The sequence below is a fragment of the Felis catus genome, chromosome B1 (genome assembly GCF_018350175.1).
Source record: "Felis catus isolate Fca126 chromosome B1, F.catus_Fca126_mat1.0, whole genome shotgun sequence".
Taxonomy (NCBI): Eukaryota; Metazoa; Chordata; class Mammalia; order Carnivora; family Felidae; genus Felis; species Felis catus.
In genome coordinates this window covers 28,133,310-28,161,298 of record NC_058371.1, presented here as the reverse complement: position 1 = coordinate 28,161,298, position 27,989 = coordinate 28,133,310, and the positions used below count along the sequence as shown (strand labels likewise).

At 44.6% G+C, this 27,989-nt stretch overlaps 1 protein-coding gene and 1 long non-coding RNA gene across 17 annotated transcripts in view; one reads left to right on the top strand and one right to left on the bottom strand.

Moving 5' to 3' along the window:
• The window catches only part of RBPMS (RNA binding protein, mRNA processing factor), a 177,115-nt gene extending 153,879 nt beyond the window's left edge, over window positions 1-23,236 (bottom strand). For 2 of the 16 annotated variants that reach the window (XM_023252437.2, XR_006596407.1), the window contains exons 1-2: window positions 23,015-23,224; window positions 21,888-22,224 (exon numbers count right to left, since the gene is read on the bottom strand). In XM_023252437.2, coding sequence (XP_023108205.2) covers window positions 21,888-22,224; window positions 23,015-23,028 — 351 coding nt within the window. In that variant the 5' untranslated portion in view covers window positions 23,029-23,224. Of the gene's footprint in view, window positions 1-21,887; window positions 22,225-23,014 lie in introns of those variants that run through there. The other 14 variants (XR_006596408.1, XR_006596409.1, XR_006596403.1 and 11 more) reach the window with 12 other exon arrangements.
• Window positions 22,224-27,049, top strand: LOC102901595. Its single transcript, XR_002155669.3, has 2 exons — window positions 22,224-22,752; window positions 23,012-27,049. It is a non-coding gene; the product is annotated as an uncharacterized LOC102901595 (long non-coding RNA).
• The last annotated feature ends 940 nt before the right edge of the window (window positions 27,050-27,989 follow it).

Sequence of the window (27,989 nt, the reverse complement as noted above, 5' to 3'; positions counted from 1 at the left end):
TTTCCTATAAACAAGAGATTGCCTATAAACATTCACTCAGATACAGGAGGTCCAAGGCTCACAAAAAATGTTTGTTTATTGCCTCTAAAAAGGACTTATGTTTACTTACACGGTACCTGCCCCGGCAAGCAGAAGTGTATCATTAATGAGAACGAGGGTAGTCCACTGAGCCATCATAGATAGTAACCAATGACCTGTTGTTCTGACGACACTAAAAAAAAGGGGTATGACCAAGATATTTCTAAAAGCTCACCAAGGATATAAGAAATAATAGTCTAACCTTCTACCCATCTTTCTTGACCAACAACACCATTTTGGCATATTTTACATTTTTTTAAGATTTTATTTTTGGGAGAGTGCGAGCATGTGAGTGGAAGAGAAGGGTGGGGGAGAGGGGGAGAGGGGGAGAGGGGAGGGGGGAGGGGGGAGGGGGAGGGGGAGGGGGAGGGGGAGGGGGAGGGGGGAGGGGGGAGGGGGGAGGGGGGAGGGGGAGAGGGGGGAGGGGGAGAGGGGGGGAGGGGGGGAGGGGGAGAGGGGGAGAGGGGGAGAGGGGGAGAGGGGGAGAGGGGGAGAGGGGGAGAGGGGGAGAATATGAATGAATCCCAAAGCAGACTCCACAGTGTGGAGCTGATGTGGGACTCGATCCAACGACCCCGGGATCATGACCTGAGATGAAACCAAGAGCTGGACATTCAACTAACTGAGCCAACTGGACGCTTTTTTTTTTTTTTTTTTAATGAAGTAAACTCTACCCTCAACGCAGGACTCAGACTCCCCACCCGGAGATCAAGAGTCATGTGTGTACTCTGCCGACAAAGTCAGCCAGGCACCCCTGTCATTTCTTTTTTAAGAGGGTAAAAAGAATGAATTTACTTAAAAATAATTCTTGGGATAAGTAGCTTACCTTTCCAGAAAACTTAAGAACTTTGGATTATTTTGTTCAAGTGGATTTTACTATACTTGGTTTTCAGAAAGAAAGAATCACAGAGATGGGGTGCTAAAAATAGACGTAACAAAGTGGAAGGAAAGTACTTGTGAGAGCCTGACTAGCAATTAGCAAAAAGTGGTATCGCCAGTATTAAAATAGGAAATCTGAACCCATTCCGGGAACAAGGTCCTGGACTGCCACAGTCATGTAGCCTCACAGGCTGGCCCAACTCCCCAACAGAAGTCCCTGGGCCCAGTGGACAGCCTTATAAGGCAACCATGCTCAGGGAGAAGATAAGAACAACACTGAGCACTTAACATTTCCACAGGCCTCCACAAATATTAACTCGTTAGTTCTCACAGAATCGTGGGAGAGCCCAGTTACTATCATTTCCAAGAGACAGGAGAAGATAGATACCTGACTGACTACAGTTAATTATGCCCGAATGGGTAAAGGAGCCAGCAGCTCTCCTTAGGTGCTGCGTTCAGGGCCAGGCACGCCTCAAGTTGTGTCAGGAACGGAGTAAATGCTTTCCTAGTAACGAACAGGAAGGAAGAGGAAGATTTTTCAACTTTGACAGTGAGGAACAGTCTCCACCCTCTCTCCTCTACCTCCCACAGGGTCTCCATAAGATTCCAATCCATAGAATAATTAAGACTCCTGGGACTCCTGGGGCACTTGGGTGGCTCAGTCTGTTAAGCATCTGAGTGTTGGTTTCAGCTCAGGCCATGATCTCAAGGTTCTGGAGTTTGAGCCCTACATGGGACTATGAGCTGACAGTGCAGAGCCTGCTTGGGCTTTTCTGCCCCCCCCCCCAATAAATGAATAAATTTTTTAAAATACAGTAATTAAGACTCCTACTTGAACAGCCTAGGAGAAGATACAAGCAAGGAGTAAAGACATGGCACGTCAAGAGGATAGGAGACTTGCTTTCCCCAAGCTGGTTTCCATCCTCCAAAGGGGACACTTGACATCCAACTCTTTACTTTCACAAATAAGCAACTGTGATTATAGTGCCTGTAAGAAAGAAGACCACTATCTATACAGGTTGGAGGGGATTAAGTGGCCTTGATAATTCTATTAGGAAAATTGCAATGTAATTGTTATCAAATAAGGTTTCCTGACAATCTACACCATATAACATCTTGTGATCAGGTACTGGAAGTATACAAGAGTAGAATTTTATATATGTGTGTGTATACATTTTTAAAATCACCTAGAATGTAATCTCTGCTAGAATCTCAAGTCTGCACAATAGCAAGACCCTTAGTTTTGTCCATTGATTATCCCCCACTGCCTACTGTGTGTCCAGCACAAAGCCGGTGCTCAATATGTATTTGCTGAATAGTCTTAAAAAAAAAAAAAAAAGAGCTCAACATCCAAACATGCATAGATACGCAGGAAAGGACATAAGTACATATACTAGGTAGCACATTCAGTAGCTAAGTCAGAGACTGACATAATCGTCCTATGGAAGGGAAAACCACAGGGTAAGCCTGGAAGGAAAAAAAAGTAAGTGCACGGAGAGGACAGAAGAGTGCATTCTAGCCACCAGAGGATCAGGGACTTGGAGGTAGAACACCTTTATAAGAACACAGCACCCAAGGGGCGCCTGGGTGGCTCAGTCAGTTAGGCATCCGACTTCAGCTCAGGTCACGATCTCGCGGTCCGCGAGTTCGAGCCCCGCGTCGGGCTCTGGGGGTGATGGCTCAGAGCCTGGAGCCTGCTTCCGATTCTTTGTCTCCCTCTCTCTCTGCCCCTCCCCCGTTCATGCTGTGTCTCTGTCTCAAAAATAAATAAACGCTAAAAAAAAAAAAAAAAAGAACACAGCACCCAAAAGGTGGTAACAACTTAAAAGTTCATCAACTGAATGAATGAATGAATGAACAAAATGTGGTATAGATCCATGCAAAGGAAATGCTATTCAGCCATAAAAAGGAACAAAGTACTCGAGGCACCTGGCTTGCTCAGCCAGTAGAGCAGGTAACTCCTGATCTCTGGGACATGAGTTTAAGCCCATAGGGCACAGAGAGGTCTTTAAAAAAAAAAAAAAAAAAAGGAACAAAGTGCCAATTCATGCTACAACATGGATGAACCCTAAAGTATCATGCTAAGTGAAATAAGTGAGACACAAAAGGCCACCCACTGTATTATTCTATCTGTATAAAATGTCCATAAATAGGCAAATCCATGGAGACAAAAAGCAGATTTGCAGATGCCAGGGGCTGGGAGGCAGGGTTAATGAACACAGGTTTGGGTGTTTGGGTTTTTTTTTTTTTTCCCTTGAGTGAGGGGAACAAAAATGTCCTAAGATTAGAGTCATGATGGTTATACAACTCTGAACACACCAAAAATTACTGAATTAAGGGTGCATTTTAAGCTGTGAATTGTACCTCAACAAAGTTATTAAAAGAAAGAACACTAGACTAGCTGCTGGGCTGGAGGCTGAGGAGACTGTGCACACGGACAGAGAGCAGACAAGTTTGGAAATGCAGAGAAGGGCCTGAGCATGGGGAGCTTTGAATGTCAGCGAAAGAAATCTGGATCTTATCCGCTAAGGACAACAACAACAAAAAATAGCGGGGCCAGTGCTCTCCAGTCTTCAGAGCACTTTCATATACATTAGACCCTTTTGATCAAGGAATCTGCAAATGTTTTCAGATGCTGGCTGATTTACGGGAGTAACACATTTGGAAGAATCATCTGCCATGAGTGTCGAATGGACTAGGGATGTGAGAAAGGCAATGGAGGCTAGGGGTGTAATTCGGAGTCCAGACCAGGGGATGGAAAAGATGGAAAAGAGCAGACTACGGCGTGAAGTCCACGGCAACCCAGATTTTCGGGAACTAGAGATGCTATGTATAACTTGGTGACTCACCTCCTGGAAAAGAAGTTGCCACATTACTGATCACTGAGGATTTGGGCAAGTCCTGTATCTCAAATTCCTCTGTGAAAGCAGAATCCTAAGAGGCACTAGGTTCAAGAGACCCCTTGATCTCTTTGGAATATACTTCTCTGAAGAATATTCCTTCCAGACTGGCAATGAAGTTCAGCATAAGAGGACAGATTTTTGAACTAACTGCTATCGGTTCAAATTCAGGCTTTGGTATTTATTAGTGACCTAGACCAAGTTATTCACCTCCCTCTGAGCTTCAGGTCCTCACCTGTACATCAGAAATAATGGTGGTTAGGGGCGCCTGGGTGGCACAGTCGGTTAAGCGTCCGACTTCAGCCAGGTCACGATCTCGCGGTCCGTGAGTTCGAGCCCCGCGTCAGGCTCTGGGCTGATGGCTCGGAGCCTGGAGCCTGTTTCCGATTCTGTGTCTCCCTCTCTCTCTGCCCCTCCCCCGTTCATGCTCTGTCTCTCTCTGTCCCAAAAATAAATAAAAATGTTAAAAAAAAAAAAGAAATAATGGTGGTTGGTATCCACATGATAGAGTTAAGAACTAAATACAAGAAGCGATGTAAGCAAGGTCTAGAACAAAGTAAACAAGATCCCCTGGTTACCCAATTTTCTCACATCGGCTATATTTTTTAATTTTTTTTTTTTAACATTTATTTATTTTTGAGAGATAGAGACAGAGCATGAGCAGGGAAGGGGTGGAAAGAGAGGGAGACACAGAATCGGAAGCAGGCTCCAGGATCTGAGCTGTCAGCACAGAGTCCGATGTGGGGCTCAAACCCATGAACTGTGAGACCATGCATGACCTGAGCTGAAGTCAGACACTTAACCGAGCCACCCAGGAGCCCGGAGCTATGCTTTACAGAACTTATCAATTTGTGAATCTATACTGACTTGTGCTTTTATTTGCACAATACACACTTCCCCACTACACAGAAAAGTTCGAGGAAGGTCAAGGACAATGTCTGTCTGCTGCCCACTGTATCACCAGGGTTCAATACTGCAGGAGGTCAGTATCTTTGGAATGACTCACCTAGGAATTCTACATTCGGTTTCTAAAGCCAAGAGACACTGTGACGGATAAACAGCCATGCTATCCTATCCAGAATAGCAGCAGGAAGACGCAAACAAGTATGGTCACGGAGTAAATAGCTGCATCAAGGAAGTGAAAGGGAGAATAGTCAAAGAGGAAAATGCTTTATTTTTCCAGATGCTAATCTGAACAGTCTATTGTAACCTAGTGGGGGAAAAAAAAAAGACTTACGATATTGGCATTGGGTTCTGCAGGTTGTAGATCTATCATCTATGGAACAGGCCCGGTTGGGGAAGCCAAGGACAACTGACAAATAGAAGTTCTTTATAATATCCTGATCTTTATCATTTTCTTATTTATTCATCAAAAATTAACAGCCAATAAGGTTTCTCCTTGCCATATAAATACACCCACGTTCGTTCCCACCTCCATATACAGATATGATAGTAATTCCTACCCCAGTGCCCATTTCTACCCATTTCAATCCTGCCAGGTCAACAAGGCTCAGCTCCTTCTTCCACAAAGCTTGTTTTACTCTAATCCACACTGATCTCTTTGAATTTCTAAGCCCGGTCTGTATTACGCAACTTGTCAATTTATATAGGAACTCGTATTATTTTCCCATTGTTTTCTGTGTTGACTAGGCCTTTCCAAGTAGGAAAGGAAGTCGGCAGGAAAACTGCTTTTCGGTAACCACCTCTACATCCCCACCGAACGGCCAACACAACGCTGGGTTCAAGGCCTGTCTTCAGCCAGGACTAATGACTGTACCCCAGGGGAGATGAACCTCTTCACTGAACAATGTTCCCTTCACCGACTCCTTCGCCAGCTGTCAACTGAAATCAAGGCCGCCAGGAAAAGAAGGCACGTTTTTATTTGCAAAAGACTTTCCAGCTCCTTTGAGAAAGGCATTACATGCATATAAATTCAGTGTTTCATGACCTCCATGGGAATTTACCCTGAAAGACTGCTAGATTCAACGCTAAATGAGATGCAAATTCCATTCATATGTAAGAGTCAGGATGAGTCAAGATTGAGGTTTCCATTACATCTGCTCGTTTCCTAGAGTCACACTCTAAGAACATGTGTGTAGGCTTTGTGGAGGGTGTGTGCTCTGCAGGAATGTTCTGTTAACAATTAAAGAGGCCTTGTGGGCTGACGTTGCCCTGCCTGTACAGGGAGACCTTAGCTTCACTCTTCAGATAGTGTGGGGTTCTGGCTACACCGTGGGCACCCAAAGTGAAAACCACCCCCGTGGGGAACATGAGGTGCCCTGGTGGCCACTTGGACCGAGGAATACTTGGAGTAACTTTGACACTAGAGCTTCAGACTCTCAAGTTAGAGAGGAGGAAAACATTCAAGCTAGTAGGTGCGCTGCACATTCCATCAACACCCAATAAAAGGCACGGTTTTAACTTTATAAAAAAGCTCCTTCCACGGATGTCCTCAGTTAGCTGTCCTCCAAAACTTCTGTCAAACTGACCGGTGTGTCCAAGAGGATCTCTATCCTCAAGAGCACCCCCACAATGTGACCAGAAAAGCAGAGATAGGTCAAATCTACCAGTTCTGAGGCACAGGCTTTCCACGGCATAACATCTCTGAAAACGAGATGCATTTTGCAATTCAGTTTTTAACTGGCAGTGTTAGTGGTTCACCTGAAAAATGTTGGGAGTGATTCAGTGAAATTCTATGTACATGCACACAGAACAAAACATGTAGTACTGGCCTCATCTCTAGCCATGAAGTTTATAGCCAGCAATACAGATCAACGACCTAATACACAAAGATCACAAAGTCAACACTTTTCAATGTGTTCAACTGAACTCAAGAAGGACAGCTCCAGAAATGAAGCCTTTTAGTGCGTACAGCTGTACGAGAAACAACTGGGAGAGGTCTCAAAATGGGGTGGGGTTTTTTGTTGCTGTTAAAATCAATATGTAATATCTAAGTACAGATCAGACTGGAATATTAATTACGAATCACACAACACAAACATGGAAAAACTCCACTGTAGAGAAGCAACCTTTGAAACATTTAAAAACTTCAGGGGCAGGGGATGCAGGAAAAAGGGGCCTGCTGATAGTCTTGGTGGGAGTATAAATTAGTACAAGCTTTCTGAGATTTGGCAATAAACATCAAGTGTCTTAAAAAGAATGCATGCCCTTTGACCCAGAAATTCCAGTTCTAAGAGTTTAAGCTTAGGAAATCACGAAGGGTGCACCCACAGACTTAGCTAGGAGGCTGTACAGCACTGTTTATATCACAAAGCTGGAAACAAGCTCCAGGCTCAATAAGGAGTAGGTAAAATATATTAAGGCACATCCTTATGGCATAGTATGAAAAATTAAAAATGAGGCAGCAGGAAAAAAAAAAAAAACGAGGCATAAGAAATGTACCCACTGGCACGCAAAGATGTTCATGACATAATGCGAAGTTTCAAAAGAAATTGAATGTAAACACTTTCATAGTATGATCTCATCTTCGTTAAAATAGAGGGGAGTGTGCTTGTACAGTGAAAGAAGGACATAAAGATACATACTAAAATATTAACACTAGTTGTGGAGAAAGGAATTAGTTTGTTGTTGTTGTTGTTGTTTCTTTACCTGTGTTTGCTGAGGGTGGGGGAAGGAGGGGAGGGGATAATGTGGGTGAGATTTATTCTCCGGTAAGAAAAAAATGAAAAGAAACTTGGGACACAATGTGATCCAATTAGGTGAACAAATTGGCTTAGGAATCTTAGAAAGAAGCTCAATCCTAAAAACCAAATAAATTAAAAATCCAATGGATTCATTACCATTATTTTATTTTAATCTCTAAAATATAAGCAATACATTACTACCCTTCCTTTGAGGAATGTTGGGGGAACCGACCGGGAGAATTAAGTGCATAACAGGATTTAAAATATGCAAAAATATCCCAGGAGGAAATCTCTGTCGTACACTGAAGCTATGCTGTGGCCCAGTGCTGCAGAAGTGAGTACTACAAATCTCCAACACAGCGACAAAAAATTACATTAGTATCCTAGTGCTCCCAACAAAGACAAACCACCTCAGGACTTTACAAGGAACAATACACTTACTCTTTATCCCATCCCTATAGGAAACATTTCCTCTGAAAATTAATCCATTAGCAATGGGTAGGAAGGGGACGTATTTACAGCAGTCTTTCCAAGGGAACAGGATTGCAATTTCAGTTTGGAAAATCTAATGCATACTAGTTTTATGGAGAGATTTCAGAGAGCACTGGAATGAGTGGAAGGTCACATTAATGGATTTTTTCTTTAAGTTTATTTGTTTATTTGAGAGAGAGAAAGAGAGGAAAGAGCAAGCAGGACAGAGAGAGAATCCTAAGCAGGCTCTACATGGTCAGCACAGGGCCCAACGTGGGGCTTGAACCCAAAAACTATGAGATCAGGACCTGAGCCGAAGTCAGTAACTCAACAGATTGAGCCACTCAGGCACCCCCACACTAATGGATTTCTATGCCTGGGTCTCCTGTACAGAGGACTATCCAAGCTTTGCCTGGGCTACCTTTATTAAGGAATAAGGAAAACAACACTTTTATTGTTGACTTCGGGATAAGCTCACACCAATAGATTTCTCTGCATAACCATGACCCATGATATACCACAAAAGATATAAAAAAGCAATTTTCATGTTGATTAAAGGCCTGTAGAGCTTTTGGAATGGAGAGGAAAGGGACAGTTGCTAGTTAAAACTTCCCAAATATGTATTTGCCCAAATCGGAAACTCACAATATTCCAAAGCCCATAAGCATTTCTGAGGCTGCTCCCTCCCCACTGACTTTTGTTTTTGTTTTTAAGATACAGAGTCAGCAGGCTGGGTGCACTATGACCAAATGGCAACAGATGCTGGTCTTGCAGAGGGCAAGACACTTCCCTTTGATCATCTAAGAACACGGAGAGAATGCACAAACATCCCTGGATCAGGCCATTTTCACTTTGCTTCAAGGTTTACCAAGTAGTTGCAGGAATGAGAAGAGTTACAGAAAAAGCTGTTCCTTCACCCAGTAAAATCAGATACACTCCACTCCTGAGGAATCCATCTAAACTAAGAACTAACCTATGTAAAGTATGCCAGCTTGGGAATGTTTAGTATCAGTCACCATGCTTGGAAGGCTGATGCAGAAACAGTTCTCAAGGCAAAGAATTCCAGTGCCCTGTGTTGCATAGTTATAAGCAGCTTAAAGGGAGAGGGGTAGATGATCACTGGTAGTTTTATCTTTTCTTTGTAGAAATACAAGTGATGGTACCATAGATAACTGGAAAATAGCAGATACTTTAAAAATGAAAAACATATGCCAAATGTATATTGTACTTAAGCCTCCAAAAGAATCTAAGGCAGTGCAGATCTCCACATCTGTAAATGAGTAACACTACAACAGTAACCTTTCTCAAAAGTTTACGTATTAAGAAAATGAGAAAACCTACCAACACCTCAGCCTGGAATTCTCCATGAGAATAATTCTTCCCTGTAAGCCCTGGAATTTACAACAATCAGGTCTGTTTTAAACGATACTACACCCCTTAATTCATAATTAAGATACAGTGTTCCAACACATTTACTACATGAACAAAGCCCTTTCACACAGGGATCAGAGGAGCAGCTTGAACCTTCTCTCTGCTGTTCCACTAAGTTATCTGGTGCTGTGAACCATCTCTCTACCCTTAGCACACCAGTACCCACCAAATACATCAGCAGGCCTTTCTAAAAATATAGTTAAAAATATAAAGCCCCAAAATAGTGATGTAACAAACAATGTTCTTTGAAAAGATGTGTCTGTCGTTTTCAAGTGTTCTGAAAACTAAACCACAAAACCATTTTCAACAAAGTGTGTGTTTCTAATTATTAGTGGGAAGATTTATATTCCTGGAAAAAAAAACAATGGTACGCCTGGAAAAGAAGTTCACTGCAACAAGTCAGCAAGAATTTGTAAAAGCAAAATAATTTTGATAAGACATAACTACTTCGTTAGCAATAAAAATCCAGGATCCTGCTGTACAAATCGTGATCTAATGAGCGGTCACTTTAAAGCTAGGTGAGGGAGCATTCCACAACAGGGGCAAGGCCCCACATTTCTTCACATGGGCCCCGCTATCTAATGCGGCAATGATTACAAATCCCCTATTAGTCAAGAGGCAGAAGTCACTAGCTATTACTGGGTCATCCCTTCAGACTTAGAAAAATGCGAACAGTTAACACGGTAATTCAAATCTTTATTTATAAACCCGCTTTTACTTACGGAGACATAGATCATACAAAAATTGTTTCTCCCCCTTTCCTCATTCTCCTTTTGCATTTTGCTGGTGGTGGTTTTTCAAGAGTCCAGATTAAAGGTGAATGTCACACTGCGTGTAATTCTGCCTAACCTCATCCCTTCTTGCCTCTTGGAGGTACGAAGCCACACTATCCCAAAGAGCCACCCCAGGCCCTACTCTTAAACCGCTCCGGCACTCAGAGCAGGTACCGCCTGGCACCTGGGACACTTGGGAGGGCAAGCAGGCAAGGGATCTTCTCCTTCCGCCCCTCCCCCATGAGGATGGCTAAAGCAGAGATTCATTTCCTAGCTCAGGTTTTCTGCATAACCCCTCCTCAAAACACAAAGACTCAGGATGGGCCTTAAAAAGTCCTTTTGTTTAGAGAGGGTCATTTCCTGCCGTTAGCTCACACCCAGAAACTCCCACCCATTTCTCAAGGGGAAGCACTGACTTTCTTAGTAAAAAACAACAACAAAGCAAAACAAAATTTCAGGCTTCAAACCACCTCCCCCCCTCCCCAACCCCGATGGAACTGGGCTAGCAAGCCCCCAACAACAGCATTCTATACCAGGATTCAGAAACGGAAGGGGAACGAAGCAGAAACACTGGAGTGGAGTTACGATTCTTCTCAGGCACGGCAGGCGTTATCTGTCCTATCCCCAAAATTTAGCTGAGGAAAGGAGTTTAAATGTCTACGCAAGCAGCTTAAAGACTTGTCCTAGGTCCCTCAGCAAATAAAAAAAATTTTTTAATTAAAAAAAAAAAAGTAAAGTATCGATTTGGTCAAAAACTAATAAGAGTATTTATATACCATTGTCTCTAAGACCAATAGACCATAGATGATGGTTAAATTTAAGAAAGTTTTTCAAGGTCAAGCATTAGGACACAAATGCCATAAATGGGGATAAATCCAACGGCCTGCATTTTCATCAGTGCATTAGTATGCTCAATTAACAGGCGGTCTGATGACCAAAGTAATGATGGCTTACATTTTTTTCTTCCTGAAATGTCATCTGTTCTGCTTTACGGTGAGTAAAAAACAGTTTTGAGTCCGTAAGGCTGCCAAGTAGGTAGAAATTGTGTTTCCAGGTTGCCTCCTCCATACAGGTTCACAAAGCCCAGATTAGGCTGTCCCTCATGGCAACCCATACAGGTGCTTAAAGGCTGGATTCGTCCAGCTAAAGCCTGTGTTATCCTGAGCTATGCCCTTTGTAGGCAAAAGGAGGAAAGCATATTGAGCTTGGGGCTAGACTAAATCAAAGGACCGAGTGCTAAGTCTATCTCCAGATCAATTCCACCTGGGTTATTAACAGTAACCCTTAACAACCCCACAGACAACTGCGGAACGGGAATCCAATTCATCCTGCCCTACTTTTACTTATCACCCCATGTGAGGCCCACATCTCACTCCTGGGTCTATGGAATTAGGTGCTAGGTTTCCATTCTAACTGGACAAAGGCAAGGATTCCTTTATGTGTGCAAAACTGCTACGTAGTACCCCCCACCAAGGACCTAATCACTTACCATCTAAAATTTCTGGCTTAGAAACTAATATAAGACTGTTAACTGGCTGGAATTAAAATAAAAACTTTATAAATTTCTGGCTTAAAAGCAGGTGCTGACTTTCTGATATAATTAAGTGGGGATAGGCATCCAGAAATGATCCTGAAGGTAGTAATAATTAAAATGTAATTCAAAACTGCTGGAAAACATTTAGGACTACGTGATACATTGCACAGGCCTCAAGTTTGACTGGTTCATTCGTATTCCAGTCATTTAACAAATTTATTGGGCAGTTCCAGGCATTGTCATAGACATTGAGAGTTACAGCCTTAACAAGACAGAGCTCCCTGCTGCCTAGGAGTAACATTCCAGGGGTAGAAGACAAGTACATAAGGTAGTAACAGTGAATAAAAACTAGCTGGAAAATACAACAGGGATAGGATAGTGATTGGGAATGTGGGTACTTTAAACTTAGAGATCAAAAGACTTCTCTGGGTAACATCTGAACTGAGATCTCCATGAATGACAAGGATGCTGCTGCCTCATAAATATCTGAATGCAGGGGTTTTTCAGGCAGACAGGATAGCACGCACAAAGGCCCTGAGGCAGGAACAAGTTTGGCAAGTAGGAGATACCTAAATAAGGCCCAAGCAGCCGAAGCATAATGAATGAGTCTGTGATTCCTGGTAGATGAGGTCAGAAACCAGCAGGGCCCAGATCACATGAACCTCGTGCACCACTGGAAAAATTTTAAGCTCTTACCCACTGGCAGTAAAACTTCAGACAAATTACTTAATCTCTCAAGAGCCTCAGTTTCTTATTCCTAAACCATGGGATGATAACACCTCATTTGGTTTGTTCAAGTACAGCATTTAAAAACAGTAGACACGACTCCATAAATGCTTAATGTGCAAAAAATCCATTCAGGCTATTACAAGTTTGATTATCTTTGGATATGCACCTGATCAACTGGCCAATTTTCTTACACCTATTAAGACGGAAAAGGAAATTTTTGCAACAAAAATGATCTCCATGTTCGTTAGCTCTAACAGTTCCTTTGCTCATCACTGGGAAAGGGCTAGGAGGCTCTGGAAGAGAAAGAATGGGGCTTAGAGTGGAGGGGGGAAAGGCGGAACCAGACCAGTGACTTGGCCTGGTAAGCGGCCTACCCGGACTCCAGTACTTCAGGTATTCCCTTCTGTTGATAAGCAAGGCCCTGAGGAGAAGTAATCACCAACGTTTTCAGTCTCCAGTCACCCAGCATCCCTGAGCAGGCACAGGACGGAAGTGTGCACGCGTGCGCGTCAAAGTGTGAGAGAGACAGAGACCCCTTATCCAGCCCCCAAACACATCCTGTTGGCTTAGAGGGATACAGTATTTAAAAACAGATGCCTCTTTGGAAACTCACACATTTTTAAGTCCTGTAAATCACACATGCTGGGTAAAGTAATTACACTTCTGTAGCACTTCCCCTCTGCGCACAATGGAAATTCTGGTACTTCTGTAATAAGGTAGCACTTTCTGTGCTGTACCTTCTCCCAGGAGGCCTCCACTGCCCATCCTATAGGTGGGCAGGAGAGAAATTCTCACAAAACAGAATCCTGTGGATTCAAGCAAAGCCATTTTTTTTTTTTTTTTTTTTTTTTTAAATCTCTAGGCTTTCTCTTAGGATAATGTTGGCCACCTACCTGCAGACCTAAGGAGTCAGGAAGAGCAGGGGAACATCATTTAAAAATCGACTCAGGAGAAACAAAGGAGTTGAGGGTACAAACTGGTCTCTTACTTGCATGGATGGGTGAGATGTACCTCAATTTTCAGACTCCCAGATTTCTCATACCTTTGCAAAATCGCAGGGGCCCACAGGACTGAGGTAGGCTGCTTCAGCATTCCTTCTGCATTTTAAATTTGTGTAACAATACTGTATTACACCCTGGAATTTGGAACTATCTTCCTGGTGTGACTGGCATTTATTACGGCTATTTCCTTGTTTCCTCCAGCATTCTACATTAACGTGCATCATAATGGGTGCAGCAGGGTTAAAACCTATGGGAAATACAAACGCAGGTGGTTGTTTTTCTTAAAATTCCTAGACCACCTTTCTTTCTTCAAGGGTGGACACTTTCTCCAAGTGAGCAGCAAGGGCAGCAGACTTTTAGGAAAGCACTAAATGAATCAGTAGAAAATATGACCCAGAGAAGAGGGGAGTTCAAGGATCTGCCAAAAGGCTCATCTTACTCCCTACCCAAATAAATTCCCCCCCACTCCGCCAAAAAAAAAAAAAAAGAAAAAAGAAAAAAAAAAAACTTGAGGAAATTTTTTCTTACAAAAACACAAGCATCTTTATCAGTCCCAAACCCACCTACAAATCTTAGGGTAGCTTGATTTTCCCCTCTAGTCGAGGCACAGGGTTGGAAAAAGAAAAGTTAGAGGAGTCAAAGTCCCGGAATTAATGCAAACTGTAGAGGAAAACGATTTCCAGAGACAATTGATGAAAGCCAAAACAACAACAAAAAAGTGTATGGGAAATACTATATATGCCTAGGTTTTTCTAAGCTCCCTTCCCACACTCAGGTTTTCGAATGGATAAGCACGCTGAACACTATTATGTCATAACCTAGGCAGATACAGAATGCACTTTTATGTGCCTAAAAGTGCTTTAAAATATTTTGCTTCAATTTTTCCTGCAAACTTCCAGCTCCCCTCCCTCCAAATTTTTTGTTTTGTTTTTATATACCTTTGAGTGTTAAGTCAGCTTTCTCTGTTGTTGCCCACCCTTACGAGGTTCCCCAGGAACCAGAGTCCCCCACCTCTCCAATTTTCCAGGCGCTCATTCTCGCCACCCACCTTTTCAATTACCGGCCATGTACTCGAACTGTTCTGAAAATTGTCGAGAACAGACCTCTCCTCTGCATCTCAAACCCATGTTTACCTCCTCATGGCCTTTTCTTCCTTCTCCCCACCTGTCAACCCCTCAATCTGCTGTTTCAACAAATACAACCACCATTTGGCTGGGGGTCCAAGGTGGTCCAAAAGAGAAACTCAAGAGGCTTCCCGAATGAAACTCCCAGTCTTCCCTCTGCTGACAGTTAACTGAGGCCTCTGAACACCTCGGGCTGAATCACCACTGTCAGCCACCAACTCGAGACTAGGACTCTTAAAGTATCAGCCTCTTCCCAAACCTGTTGCAGCTGCTTTGCCACCGTGAAGTCCCAGAATGCCAGGTCCCTGCTACGCCGCAGGACAACTCCAATCACAGAGTGGATTCGATGTCCTGGCCTGGAAGGCCAGCTCCTCCACCTTCTCTCCCACCAAAGCCTCCCCTGCCTCCAGCTTCATCCTTAACTTCCATTCCTCTCCCTGCCATGCCTTGTTTGCTCCCCCCAAAAGTTCTTTTAAGCCTCTGTGTCTTCATATAGGCCAATCTCCCCCCCACAGTCTCAACCCCTTCCTCATGTGGCAAATTCTTGAGAATCTGAGCTCAAATGTCACCTCTCTGACACAACCCCTCCACCCTCTTTTCCTTGCAGTGTTCACTGCGTTCCCAACTCTCACTCCGTGTGAACCCCATGCTTCGTTCTACCTGTTTACACAGGGTCACCATTTCCACCACACCCTGGAGCAGCCGAGCAGCAGAAACCAGCTCTCCTAGCCCCTGGCACCCTCAGAACCTGCACTTAGAGTCCCCTCCCCATAAAAAGACCTTCACCACCATCATACCACCTCCCCCAGCTCACCAGGAGGGTAAAATAATGTAGTGTGTGTATAAAGTGGCCAGTACCTGGTAAATAATGCAGAAGTCAGCAATTATGATTTCCTGCGTGAATACATTAAAAAGATTTCTGAGAGTTTCAAAAAATCAAATATTCCAGTATTTTTGTATCAGAAAAAAAAAAAAAAAAAAAAAAAAAAGGACAAACCAGGCAACTTCACTGTCATTAGCTCAAACCTGCAACCCTCCGCCAGGATGCAGTCTTGCCCTATCCCAATGCACTGACGGGGTTTCAAATATTCTCCCAGTACTCTCTGAAGACAGGGATGTAAGTGCAAGGAGTCGTTACCCAAGTTATCCCCACATATCTGATCAACTCATCCCCATCAAGGGATGACATCCTCCTCTCAACAGCATCAATTTAAATACCTGCTCCTAGCTGGCCTCAAGCCCACTGAGCCATGCAGCCACTTTTGCTCTAGCTATTATTAAGGTTCATTCCCCTCATTCCTTCTTAAGTTTTTTCTTTGACCAAAGCAAGCACTGTTCAAGAGGAACATTTGCATTCCCTTTCCCCTTCCCCCAGGCAGACACTAAGGTGCCAAATGAAACTGAACACAAACATTCCAAAGTGGCTGTCACACAGAGCAGGCTTGTTTGGGAACACAGGGAGCTCCGTGCTCTTGCACCTAACCAAAGCTTCCAGAAGTCTGCGTCCAAAAGGTCAACTTGAGTTTCACCGCACAAACCAAATGCTAATGGTGAAAACCCAAACGCACCCCAGAATGAGCAGGCCCGCGGAGGCTGTCACATGCACCAGGCACGCTCACCTGTGCACTCCAGTGGAGGCTGTGGACGGCAGGTGGAGATAGGTAATTTGCCAGCTGCTCCATCCACAACTTCCCTAAATCCCCAGTAGGCAACGGACCTCAGTACTAAACGTGTGGCTGCTTATTAACAGCTCACCTATACACAGTTATCATCACCAACCCTACCAATGAGGATATTTCACGTTTGTAAACTATGTGTTTATCAAGAATCATATATGCATATACGTGTAAGTATTGTGTGTGGTATTTACTGGTACTGGGGTACGATCTTTTGGTAGGTGCTGAGTGCTGGGAATACTGTGATAAGATGGCATCGATCTTTTTTAAAAAATTACATGAAAACAGGTAACGATCCAGGAGTTACATGAAGAGAACAAAGTAACTCCTACTGGAATTCCGAGAAAACCATTTCTTTGGAATGGAACATTCAGGTGATGGTAGCCTGCACAATGTAGGCTGAAACTTGGCTCCTGCCTTGAAAGCAGCTCAGGCTAGATCAAGAGGGAAAAGATGGCTGAGGCAAATAGTTTATGGAGCACAGGGGTACATTAGGGCAATCCTGAATGTCAAGTTTGGACTCTGCTATATAGAGAACAGATCAGTGCCGAAGGACCCATCAGAGGACCGAGCAGTACAGAAGGACAGATTAAGACAGCATGTTAGAACAAGGAGAGCAGCTAAACATCACTAAAATGAGCCAGGATAAAAGGAATGAGGGAGATAAATACTACAAAGAAAGGCTACAAGGAAAAGAAGAGTCGGGGTTCCTGCAGCAAGACTTGTGAGCAAAACAAAACGGTTTTGTGACACCTACAGATATGGCAAAAAAATTTAACACAATAGTCAACGAAAAAGACATTTGTTTTTTGTTGTTTTGTTGCAATTTCATTCACATGTTCATTTTGGAAAGTCTAGAAAGCACAGAAAAGCACTGGCAAGTAAATAAAAATTATCTGCGATCCACCAGATAATTTTTATTGTATTCTGTTTTTTACCTATTCAGGGTTTTGGGGGGGTTTTATTTAAGAATTGGCATCACATAGGGCGCCCTGGGTAGCTCAGTTGGTTAAGCATCGGGATCTCAGGGTTTCGAGTTCAAGCCTAGCATTGGGCTCCGCGTTGGGCATGAAGCCTACTTAAAACAAAAAAAAAAAATTAAAATGTAGTCAGAAGCTGGAAGAAAAAGACAGTTTCTCCCATACTGCCTTCAGAGGGAGTGTGGCAATGTGGACAAACTAATTCCACATTTCTGGCCACTAGAACTGTAAGAATGCACTTGTTGCTTTGAGCCACCAAATAAATAAGTAAATAAATAAATAAATAAATCTGCATATACATATATATTCTTTAAAAACATTGCTTTTCATGGCTACCTAATATTCTCTTTCAGAAATTATACCGTGATTTACTTAGCAATCTCCTTGGATAAGACATAGAAGAATCTTTAAGAATGTTCCCTACCGTAAGTAACAAATTGATGAACATATTTTGACATGGAACACCAAAGTCCTCCAGAAAGCTGCATGGGTTTGTATCACTGCTGCAAATCCGCACGTGCCCACTTACTGCACCATCACCAACACTGAACACTGTCCTCGAAGCACAAATTACCCTGAGCCTATGAAAATCATCTCTCTACCCTGTCAAATCTCTACCCTATCAAATCTCTACCCTATCAAATCTCTACCCTATCAAATGATCCATCCAACAAACAAATGCCATGGAAACAAAGACTGCACAAGAGCACGAGGGTGTAGGAGGGAAATTTTAAGACCACTTCTGGAAAAATAGTAATTCAGAAGTGCATGCCATATTTGTGATGTTCACGGACACTTTACTAGGAAATCTTCACGTTTTCATTTAAAACACTATCACCAAACCCTATTCCAGGGCTGCATTAGATCTGATTTGAAGTAACAGACTCCAAATGTGGATAAACTGTATAAAACCATTCTGCACTTTGTCCAAGTCATAACGTAGACTAATCTTAACACCCGATTGAAAACCTGAGGTTGCCACACACTGATATGATACCCTTTCTGTGTGCCAATTAGAGAAACAAGTTTTCCTTCATGACCCCAATATTTGGGCAAGATTACTAAGCACTTTCTTTTTAAGGTATTTTTTTTAAGTGATTTCTATACTCAACGTGGGGCTTGAACTCACGACCCCGTGATCAAGGGTTCCAAGCTCTTCTGACTGAGCCAGTCAGGCGCTCCACTAAGCACTTTAAAAGAGGTAAAGATTTGTATTTGCTTGTAAAGAACCAACTTTACAGGATTCCTGCCCAACATCTGCCAAACATCTTTTCAGTCATTTATCCAACAACGCCAAGTTTTTTGCTTTTCTAGTTTTAAGTACAAGTTCAGATCAATTTAAGGAAAAATTGCTCTTTGACACTAGGGCCTCAACATAATAAAACACCTTTTAGAAAGGATTTGTGATCAGTCTGAAAAATACTACATGACCTGGATAAAAGTAAAAATAAAACCAAATTACAGATTTATCTGATTTCAAAAACAAAAACAAAACCTATTTTGAAAGTTAAGTGATCAAAAATTTCTATTTACTACCAGATAAAGTCTTGATATATAAAAACTCAAGACAAATAATTGAGTCTATTATATATACATTAACTTTAATAAAGTCTAGTCCAGTATAAACTGCCAAAGGTGTTTAAAGACAATATTACCTAGTCCAAAATTACATGCAAATTCTAGGAATTATTTTACTAACTGAAAAATGATATAAGAAATTACCTAACGCCCTATACATAAGCCTTACAAATCTCAGATCCCAGTAAGATTTTGACAACTGGCTTTTCTTTAATGGGACATCTTGCAGAGAAATACACATGTATAGCACACTATAATCCAGAAAGCCAGATGTATTATCTCTGTCACAGCTAGCCAAAGCTGAAAAAGAATTTTTCCTCAAAGCTTTAAATACTATCCAAAGCAGAAGTCTATGTCCTGTCCAAGTTCTCAAACTTCCAACCCCAAAAAGCTGCAAAAATTCTCCTAAATCCTGGACCGTTCAGTCTACACAGTCGGAACCAAATAAGTGTTTCGGCGTCACTTATTTTAGAGTAAGCTTTAAAAGCTCTCAAACAGGGCTAACGTGTACTGGAAGAGACGAGGAACGCATTTAAAAAAATAGAAAACAAACCCCTTGGATTCTCTAAAGTGGTAGAGAAAGCCTAAATTACCCTTATGTTCTAGGAAATAAACTATTTTCTCTTAATGATGATTGGACTTGGCTTTTCCAAGCCATCTCAATGGCCACCAGAAACAACAAAACACATTTTTCCCCTCTCTTGTCATTATGTGTATATACATTTTATATGTGTGTGTTCTGTTTATGAGAGTCTTCAGCCAAGGCTTTTAAACGTGTTGGAGAACAAATTGCTGATCGCTGGGTGGGCAGGGAAAGGGTCCAGTGCGGTGGTTTTGTATAATGCTGAGCACATTAATGGGACTCACCAAATACCATATTTATTTTACTTGTGGTTTTCAGGGTTAGAAAGAAAGAAAGAAAGAAAAAAGAGGTGAGAGTTTATCAAAAACAAAACAAACTCAAAACAGGGAATTAGGGCAAAATTACCTGGATCATTCAAGGCCTATTTACTTTCTTTTCCTGAATTTTTAACATTATAAACCTTCTCTCTTCATGGCGTATCTGTCTTTACACTCTACCTCTTCTACGAGTTGGGTTCTGAAATCTTCCTAACTGTCCACTTAGTTTTAAAACAACTGTCTTGCCAAAACTTACACGTCATCAAGCCACATGCCATTCCCACCTGAAAAGGGACATTGTCAGGGCAACAGAACAGGTAAGAGGCAGTAACTGCACTAAGTTCACTTGTGGTTCTGTGCTTGCACACCTCACACGTTAAGGCGCCCCAGGAACAGGGCCGACACCTCAGTCCTGGTGGCAGTGAGGCCGAGATGGGTTAAGTAAAAGAAATCTGACATTTCTCTCAATTTTATCAAGTACGTTATGGTTTTGGAACAGATAAACCTCCTTTTTTGCTACCCACCAGAAGCCAAAAAGCCTTTGGTTTGCCTGGTTAACCTTTCCATTTGGCAAGTGTTCTCAATGGGGTGAACAGAGAAAGATGGTTCCACACAATACATCCGTACCCTTAGAAATAAACAGATTGCCCATCTAAGTGAAATAGAGAAAGGTAATAGGTGTGTTAGGTGAATTAGATACAGCAACTCCTTAGAAGCACACTGGTCATTTTTTAAATTTTATTTCAGTGGTAGGGAAAATAAATGGCAAAGGAGCCGGAAAGATTCAAGAAAAAACTGGAACTCAATTCAAGTCTCCATCTCTTTGAAAAGGAAGGAGGAAGGTCAGTAGTTGTAAAGAACTAGCATGTAAATAACACTTGCCAAAATAATAGGTTAAAATAAGATGCAATTATCCTCAGGTGTGAAGGCAATTTTCAGCTTACTGCAATTCAGGTGGGTTGCCCCCATACAACTGCGCTAAGAGTAAAATCTTGTGTTTTGCATTGATTTGCATGGTCTTCATTTTAAACGTTCCCTTTTCACAAGTGGACAATGAAGGCTTACCCTCACTAAATTAAATCCTCCCCAACATTCGGTTTCACTATCAGAATCTTAGTTGGCACGCAACACATTATCTCCATAATAATCTCAACCTCCTAATCAGTTTACCATTCTGTAGACTTCATATACTGGGACACAACACTTGTAAGAATGCTTTACGGTTCATGTCTACATGCATACTTTCTTGCATCTACACACACACACAAGTTCTTTTTAGAACGTTTAAGAACTCAGCTATGTGGGATCTTCAAAAGTAGGCGAAAAAAATATTGTTTCTTGGACTCCAGATAAATGGCTTTGTTCCTGCAGGTACGTTAATCGGATACCACAGATACCTAACTACAAAATTCTGAAACCCACAGTTACCGAATTTTGTTTCTACCAAAGGAACGCTCCGCAGCCGCAAGTTTTAATGTTGTTACGGACGCATCACATAAAATTTACGCTCAGAAGTCAAAGTCCTATTAAAACAGCCTCGATGATCGTTTGGTGAATTGTAAAGTTTTAAACTCTTTTATTCTGCTCCCCGCAGCCGCATCGCCCCTAAATTTACAAAACCTAATCATCCAGATTCGGGGTCTTTGACTCACCAGAGAAGAATGCAGCTGATGAGTTATCTATTAATTCGAAATGCCTCGGCTGGAAAGATATTTCACCGAGAACTTTTAACACTGAAGGGGGGGGGGGGCGGAGAAGGTAGGGAACAGAAGGTGTCTCTTGACGAGAACTCGCCCCGAGTTCCTTCCTTACACCACACAAACACACCCCACAACTTCCAGCCCGGGTCGCAGAATTAAGAACTGACCCTCCGGGTCCCAGTAAACGGAGGTTACCCAGGAGCCAGCTCTCGATTCCGCTTTTAAAATCCTACGCAAACAAAGCTGAGCATTATACTTACTAAAGTCTCCGAAAAGTCCTTAAAGTTACGCAATTTTTGGAACCCACAAAAACTCGCTCTCCGAAGAGAGCCCCTCTCGGAGCCACAATTTGGGGCTGTGCCTCGGGACAAGGGCAATTCCCAAACCCTCGGCTGCGGCGCCCCGGGGCCGGCCGGCCGCACTCTGGAGAAAGCCCGCGCGTCTGGCGCCCCAGGTCGTACCCCCCGCCGCACCGAGCCCCCTCAGTACCTCTTCCTCCTGAAGGTTGGCCTCGTTCGGGGTGTTCTCCTTCTCGGCTTTGCCGCCGTTGTTCATCTTCCCGGTCCTTCCTCGCCGGGCAGGGCTGGGGCGCGGGGCTGGGCGAGGGCGCGCTCGCCCACTTTTCCCTTCCCCGGGCGCCGGGGCTCCCTCGGACGGGCGCCGCGGGCTGCGGGGGCTGGAGCCGGGGCACCGGCGGCTCGGACTCCCGCGGCGAGGCGAGACTGCGGCGGCGGGCGACCCAGGAAGTGCGAGGGAGAGACGGGGCAGGGCGAGGCGCGGGCCGACTGGGAAGGGGACGGAGACAATCGGGACCCGGGAGGGAGACCTGGAGAGGGAGGGCGGGCGCAAGGGAAGGAAGGAAGGAAGAAAGGATGGGGCGAGGGCGCGCGTCCCAGGAGGGAGCCCAGAGAGTCGGGGAGGTGGCCGAGTAGGGGCTGGGGGCGGCCGCTGCCCGAGCCTAGCGGGGGCCGGAGGGAGGGGGCGAGGGGTGCCCAGACCGAAGGAGGAGGAGGAGGTGCGGGGCGCGGGCCACGGCTGGGACGCTGGGACCCGGAGAGCCGCTGAGTGCGCGCTCCAGGCAGGCTCTGGGAAGTACGGGATCCAAGCAGCTCCCTTTCTCTCTCTTTCCTCCCTCCCCTCTCTCCTCCCTCTCCTCCTCCTCCTCCTCCCCCCTCCTCCCTCCCTAGACGAGGGCCGCCGGGTTTAGCCCAGAGGGACGGGACGCGGGACTGAGAAGCCCCCAGCGGGAGGAGGGGCTGCGCCGGGGGCGGCTGCCCCGCGGCCGGATGGCGCGCGCCGGGGAGGGGCCGCGGGCTGCAGGCGGAAGCGGCCGACCCCAGCCCCCAACTCCGCGGTAGGTCGGAGGGCGAGGGCCGAGGCGGGGGAGGGAAGGAGGCCGGGTCCTCCAGCTCCCTCGCGCCCCCGTGGGCCCCGGTGGCCGGGCCGGGCCGGAGTTGGCGAACTCGCGTGGCGGTGCGCGCCAGCTTGGAGAGGGGCTTCGGGGAGCCAGGCCGGGCCAGCGCGACGCCCGGGAAGTGTGATGGGCTACTGCCGTGGGCTTGCTTCCCGCGGGGATTCGCACCCCTATCCCTAAGCCTGCCCCTCCTTTTCAGTACCGGCTTACACCCATTTCCTGCCTTCCTGGTTGGCAGCTTGAGATGACAGGATGCGAGGGAACGAGCGACGTCCCGGGGCCCCCCGCTCCGGGCCAGCGTTTTCAGGACACAGCTTCAAACCCCCCGCCAACGCCGGGTCCTCCCAAACCTTCCAGCCTCCCCGCACCGGCCGTCGCTCTCCGCGAGGCTTTACGGGCCCCTGCTCAGGCTCCTCTCACCGCCTTTATCAGGCCGTTCTGGAATTATTTGTTTACCTGGCTGCCTCCCTTACTCTTCTGGAGAGCCTCCCTGCTAGACTACACCGTGCCCTGTTTATCTTTATAATCCCACGGCCATTTAAGTACGCTACCTGGTATATAGGAAGCGATCAGTAAATATTTGTTGGCTAAGTGAATGTTCCTCAAGCCCGCCGAACTGGAGGCCAACACAGATGATCTTCAGAGAGGGTCAAAGCCGCTTGAAGAAGGAAGAGGGCTCAGCATTCTGGGAGGTCAGCACAGCACGCCTGTTTATGCACCAACCTCGGAAGGACTGTGGGTTTCTGTTTCCTCACCTGTGAAGTGGGAATAGTTCCAGTTACCTCCCAGGGGGTTGCAATCAGAGGACATTACAGGTTGGTACAGTACAGCACCCAGCATCCATTCCTGCCCAGTTTAAGTCGGCAGTACATGGAACCTAACATTATTAAGGAAATTTCGACTTTTCCGGGGTCATAGAGAGCTTCTCCATTCCTGTATCATAAACACAAATTTTAAACTGCTTATATCAGTAGGTTCTCCCTCACTTCCCATGCCCAGGAATTCTCTCACACAGCATGCTGTTCCTTTCCAGCACAGCACCAATCACAATTTCTAATTATTGGCTTGCTTCACTGTTTATCTCTCTCTGCCCCTCACCCCCCCCCCAACATTCTTCACCCTATACTGCTTTAAGTGCTGCTAGGAGTGGGGTGGGGCTGGGGGTGAAGATAAGACTCCTGCTTTTAGGGAGTTTAAACTGGTGTCCTAGAGACAAGATACCCAAAACAACTCCAGGGATTCTGGTTGAAATTGTAGAAAGCAAAGAAAAGACTTGTGTTCAGAGCATGGTGACAAAAAAAAAAAAAGAGAGAGAGAGAGAGAGAGAGAGAGTGGTAATAATTCGATTTACCTATTGGATTTTCCTTGGGTTGGGGGGGTAGGGGGAGTCGGAAGATTTTGATAGATTTAATTGCTGTCCTGATGTCATGTCTCTCTATGGGAGAAAATGTGTATGTTGGATGAAATAAACCAAGAATCTCGAAATTGCAATGGGAGTTCGGAAGAGGCAAGGGCCACCATTAATCTGAAAACTTGGACAGCCCAGTCCATTCCCAATCCCTCCCTCAGTTACATAAGGAACCACGAGGGGGCAATGTCTTCCTGATCAATGGCTGAGTGGTGGTCTTGGCCCCTGTGCCTCCGATACTGCCGGCACTTTGCCCTCCTTGGCCAGTGCCTGTTACTGAATACACTCCACAGAAAGATATTGTCTTTCTGGAGCCTGGCAAAGGCCCAAGAAAAATGACAATTGATCTAGTCATTGATGGTTCCAGTCAGACTCCACTTATGAGTAGGTGGAAGATGTTGTAGGATTCCAGGATGCTGGGAGAACCTCCCCTACCCCCACCCAGGGAAATGTGGCTTAATTCCAAATGTAGAACCTGATTCCTTTGTCTTTAAGCCAAGCCAGCACTTTGTCCATTGTTAACAGTTAAAAAACCTCTGGGATAAAAAACGAAAATACGGGCAATGAGAGAATCTTGATTTGTTCATTGTTGTGTTCCCAACATCTAGATAGTGCCTCATGCATAGTAGGCATTCAGTAATTATTTTTGAATGAATGAACACATTAAATCTTACCAGATCTTGATTCTCAGGCATGAATGACATCATCAGATCCTTCCAAGACCCTGCAGAAGGGTCTGAATTAGTGGAGGCGTCTCAGCATGGAGAGCCCCCACGAGGGCACTAGCAGAGTCATGGTAGTGATCTTTAGTCGTTATTTTGCAGGGGGAGACCCTAGGTAGAGAACATTTGTGGAGACAACTGATGAGATCTCAAAAATAAAAAATCCCACCACTCAGCCGGTCCACCTAACACATCAGGCAATTAACAATACAGAAGGGAGGCCTAGAACATATCCCAATGGTAAGCATGACATTCAAGGTGTTTTCAGAGAAGTCTCTGGGGATGGGGGTTATATGCCATGAAAAGAAGGACTCCTGTTTTCTGTCCTTCCCATGAAGAATGGCGTAGACTTACCTGGAAAAACAGTAGGGTCATACGGTACCAACAAAACCCAATGAAAATCTGTAAATAGACTTTGGCTGTTTATAAAACTTAGGGGAAAGGGATCATTCGGGATATAAGTGATCTTTCTGACCTGTTTACTACCTCAAAGAAAGAAAGTTTCAAAACTGAGATCTCAGCAGCACTAGTTTCCAGTCGCCCTACAAGCTACCCATGAGACAACAAAGGGATTTTGTATCCTAGGAAAGTAGGGCTAATGACCACGAAACATCTGCTTTCTCTCCTGCCCACTACCGCTTTGCTTCTAGCCTGCAAGGTTACAGACTAGATTGAAAGGGAAATATTGTACGCACCTGTAGTTTTATTACTTATCTCTGTTTCTCTGGCAGTGTTCATTTTGAGGCTTGCTTTAAGAAATCCAAACCTATAATTACATCTTAAATGTCTCTGGGAATTGCAGACATTGAAGATCTATTTTGAGGTAGTTTGCATGGCATGGGTTTTGTGCCTGTGTTGGCAGCAGAAAGCTACAGTATCTACCACGTGAATTGTGATTATCTGTTAACACTTCTGCCTCCTCTGCTAGACCCAAAAAGTTCTCGAGGCCAGAGGCTATGTTTTAGAGTTTTGTCATCCTTGACATCTCTCGCCCTACCCCCCCCCACCACCACCACCTCCAGGCCATCATCATCTTCCCCGATTTTATTTATTAGTTTATAATTGTAGCTTTAAAAAACACACAACCGTATTTGCCATTCTTCAGCGCACAGTTCAGTAGTGTGGAGTATATGTATTCACATTGTTGGGCAACATCCTCTTGATTTTTACCTCCTAAATAGTTGTGAGATTCAATCACTTCCCTCCGATCTTTTGTGGCCGCCCTTGCAGCCACGTGGAGAGGCTCGCGTGGAAGAGAAGTAGGTCCCGGACTCACAGCTCCAGCTGAACTCTCTCAGCGGACAGCTGGTACCAATTGCCAGCCTTCTGAGTGAGTTCTCTTAGAAGTGGATACTCCAGCCCTGGTTGAGCTGCCCCAGCTGATGCCACACGGAAGAGAGATGAGCTGTCTCCGGAGTCATGCCCAAATTGCAAAACTGTTAGCCAAAAAGTAAATGCCGTTGTTTTAAAACACTGAGTTTGAAGGTGGCTTGTTATGCAGCAATAGATAACTGAGACATAAGTGCATATCTAGAGGTAACGTCCTGGTGTGTAGAAACTTAGAGCACGTGGCAGTGGCTTTGGGACCAGGTGGAGGATGGAAGCTGGAAGAACTTTGAGGAATCTACTAGTGAAGAGCATTACTATGGGGCAGTGAGTATTGTCATAACAGGCTAGAGAGAGGGGGACCCGATTTATCCATTGGAAAAACAATTAGCTGAACAAGATTGCTGGTACATGTAAGATAGAAAAGATACCTAATGAACAAGTGGATCTGGTTAAGGAGATATTTGGATAGATGTTGTAAAGGTTGAAGAATTTTGGGGGGCACCTGGGTGTCTCAGTTGGTTGAGTGTCCGACTTCGGCCCAGGTCATGATCTCAGGTTTGTTGAGTTTGGGCCCCGTGTCGGGTTCTGTGCTGACAGCTCAGAGCCTGGAGCCTGCTTCAGATTCTGTCTCCCTCTCTCTCTGCCCCTCCCCCACTTGCTCTCTGTCTCTCTTTCTCTCAAAAATAAATATTAAAAAACTAGGAAAAAAAAAGTTGAAGAATTTCTTTCAGATACTTATAGTACAAGTGAGATGAGCCAAAAAAAAAAAAAAAAGAAAGAAAGAAACTGTTCAATTTTTATCCCAATTTAGAGGAAACATAAAGAAGCCAGGACTTCCTGGGTTTGAAATAAAACTGTCGTTCCTAGTTTCTCCAGAGGACAAAACTCTCAAAATAAGAAATGGCCTCGGAGCAAAGGTCAAATCCAGGGTGCGATCATGAAAATACGACCTTTGGGCACCTGGGTGGCTCAGATCATGGTCTCTTGGTTCTTGAGTACAAGCCCCGTGTCGGGCTGTGTGCTGACAGCTCGGAGCCTGGAGCCTGCTTCAGATTCTGGGTCTCCCTCTCTCCCTGTCCCTCCCCTGCTCACACTCTGTCTCACTCTCTCAAAAATAAATAAACATTTAAAAAAAAAAGCGGAGGGGGGGGGAATATGGCCTTAGGTGAAGTTCAAGACAAGGGTACAGCTCAAAGATCCTGTGGTAGGCAGCCTCCACCATGGCCCCCAATGTTTCCTACCTCCTGGTCTTCAAGCCCTTGTGCAATCCCCTCCCCTTGAGTGTGAGCTTGCTTTTAATGAACAGAGCCTGGTAAAAGTGATGGATATCACTTCTAAGATCAGATTACAGAGAGATCATGGCTCCCTTTTTACACACCCTCTTTGCTCTCTCACTTGCTACCTTTGATGGAAGCCAGCTACTGTGATGCCAGTGGCCCTAGAGAGAGGCCCATGTGACAAGGAGCAGTGGAGGCTTCCATCCAAGCACCAGTAAGGAAATGGCACTTTCAATCCAACAATGCACAAGGAACTGAATCCTGCCGCCAACAATCATGTGACAAGCTTGGAAGTGGATCTTCCCTAAGTGTAGCCTTAAATGACACCTGTTATGGACTGAATGTACCCCCCCCCCAAATTCATATAATGAAGCTCTAAACCCCAATGTGATGGTATTAGAGCCTTTGGGAGGTAATTAAGTTTAGATGAGGTCATGAGAA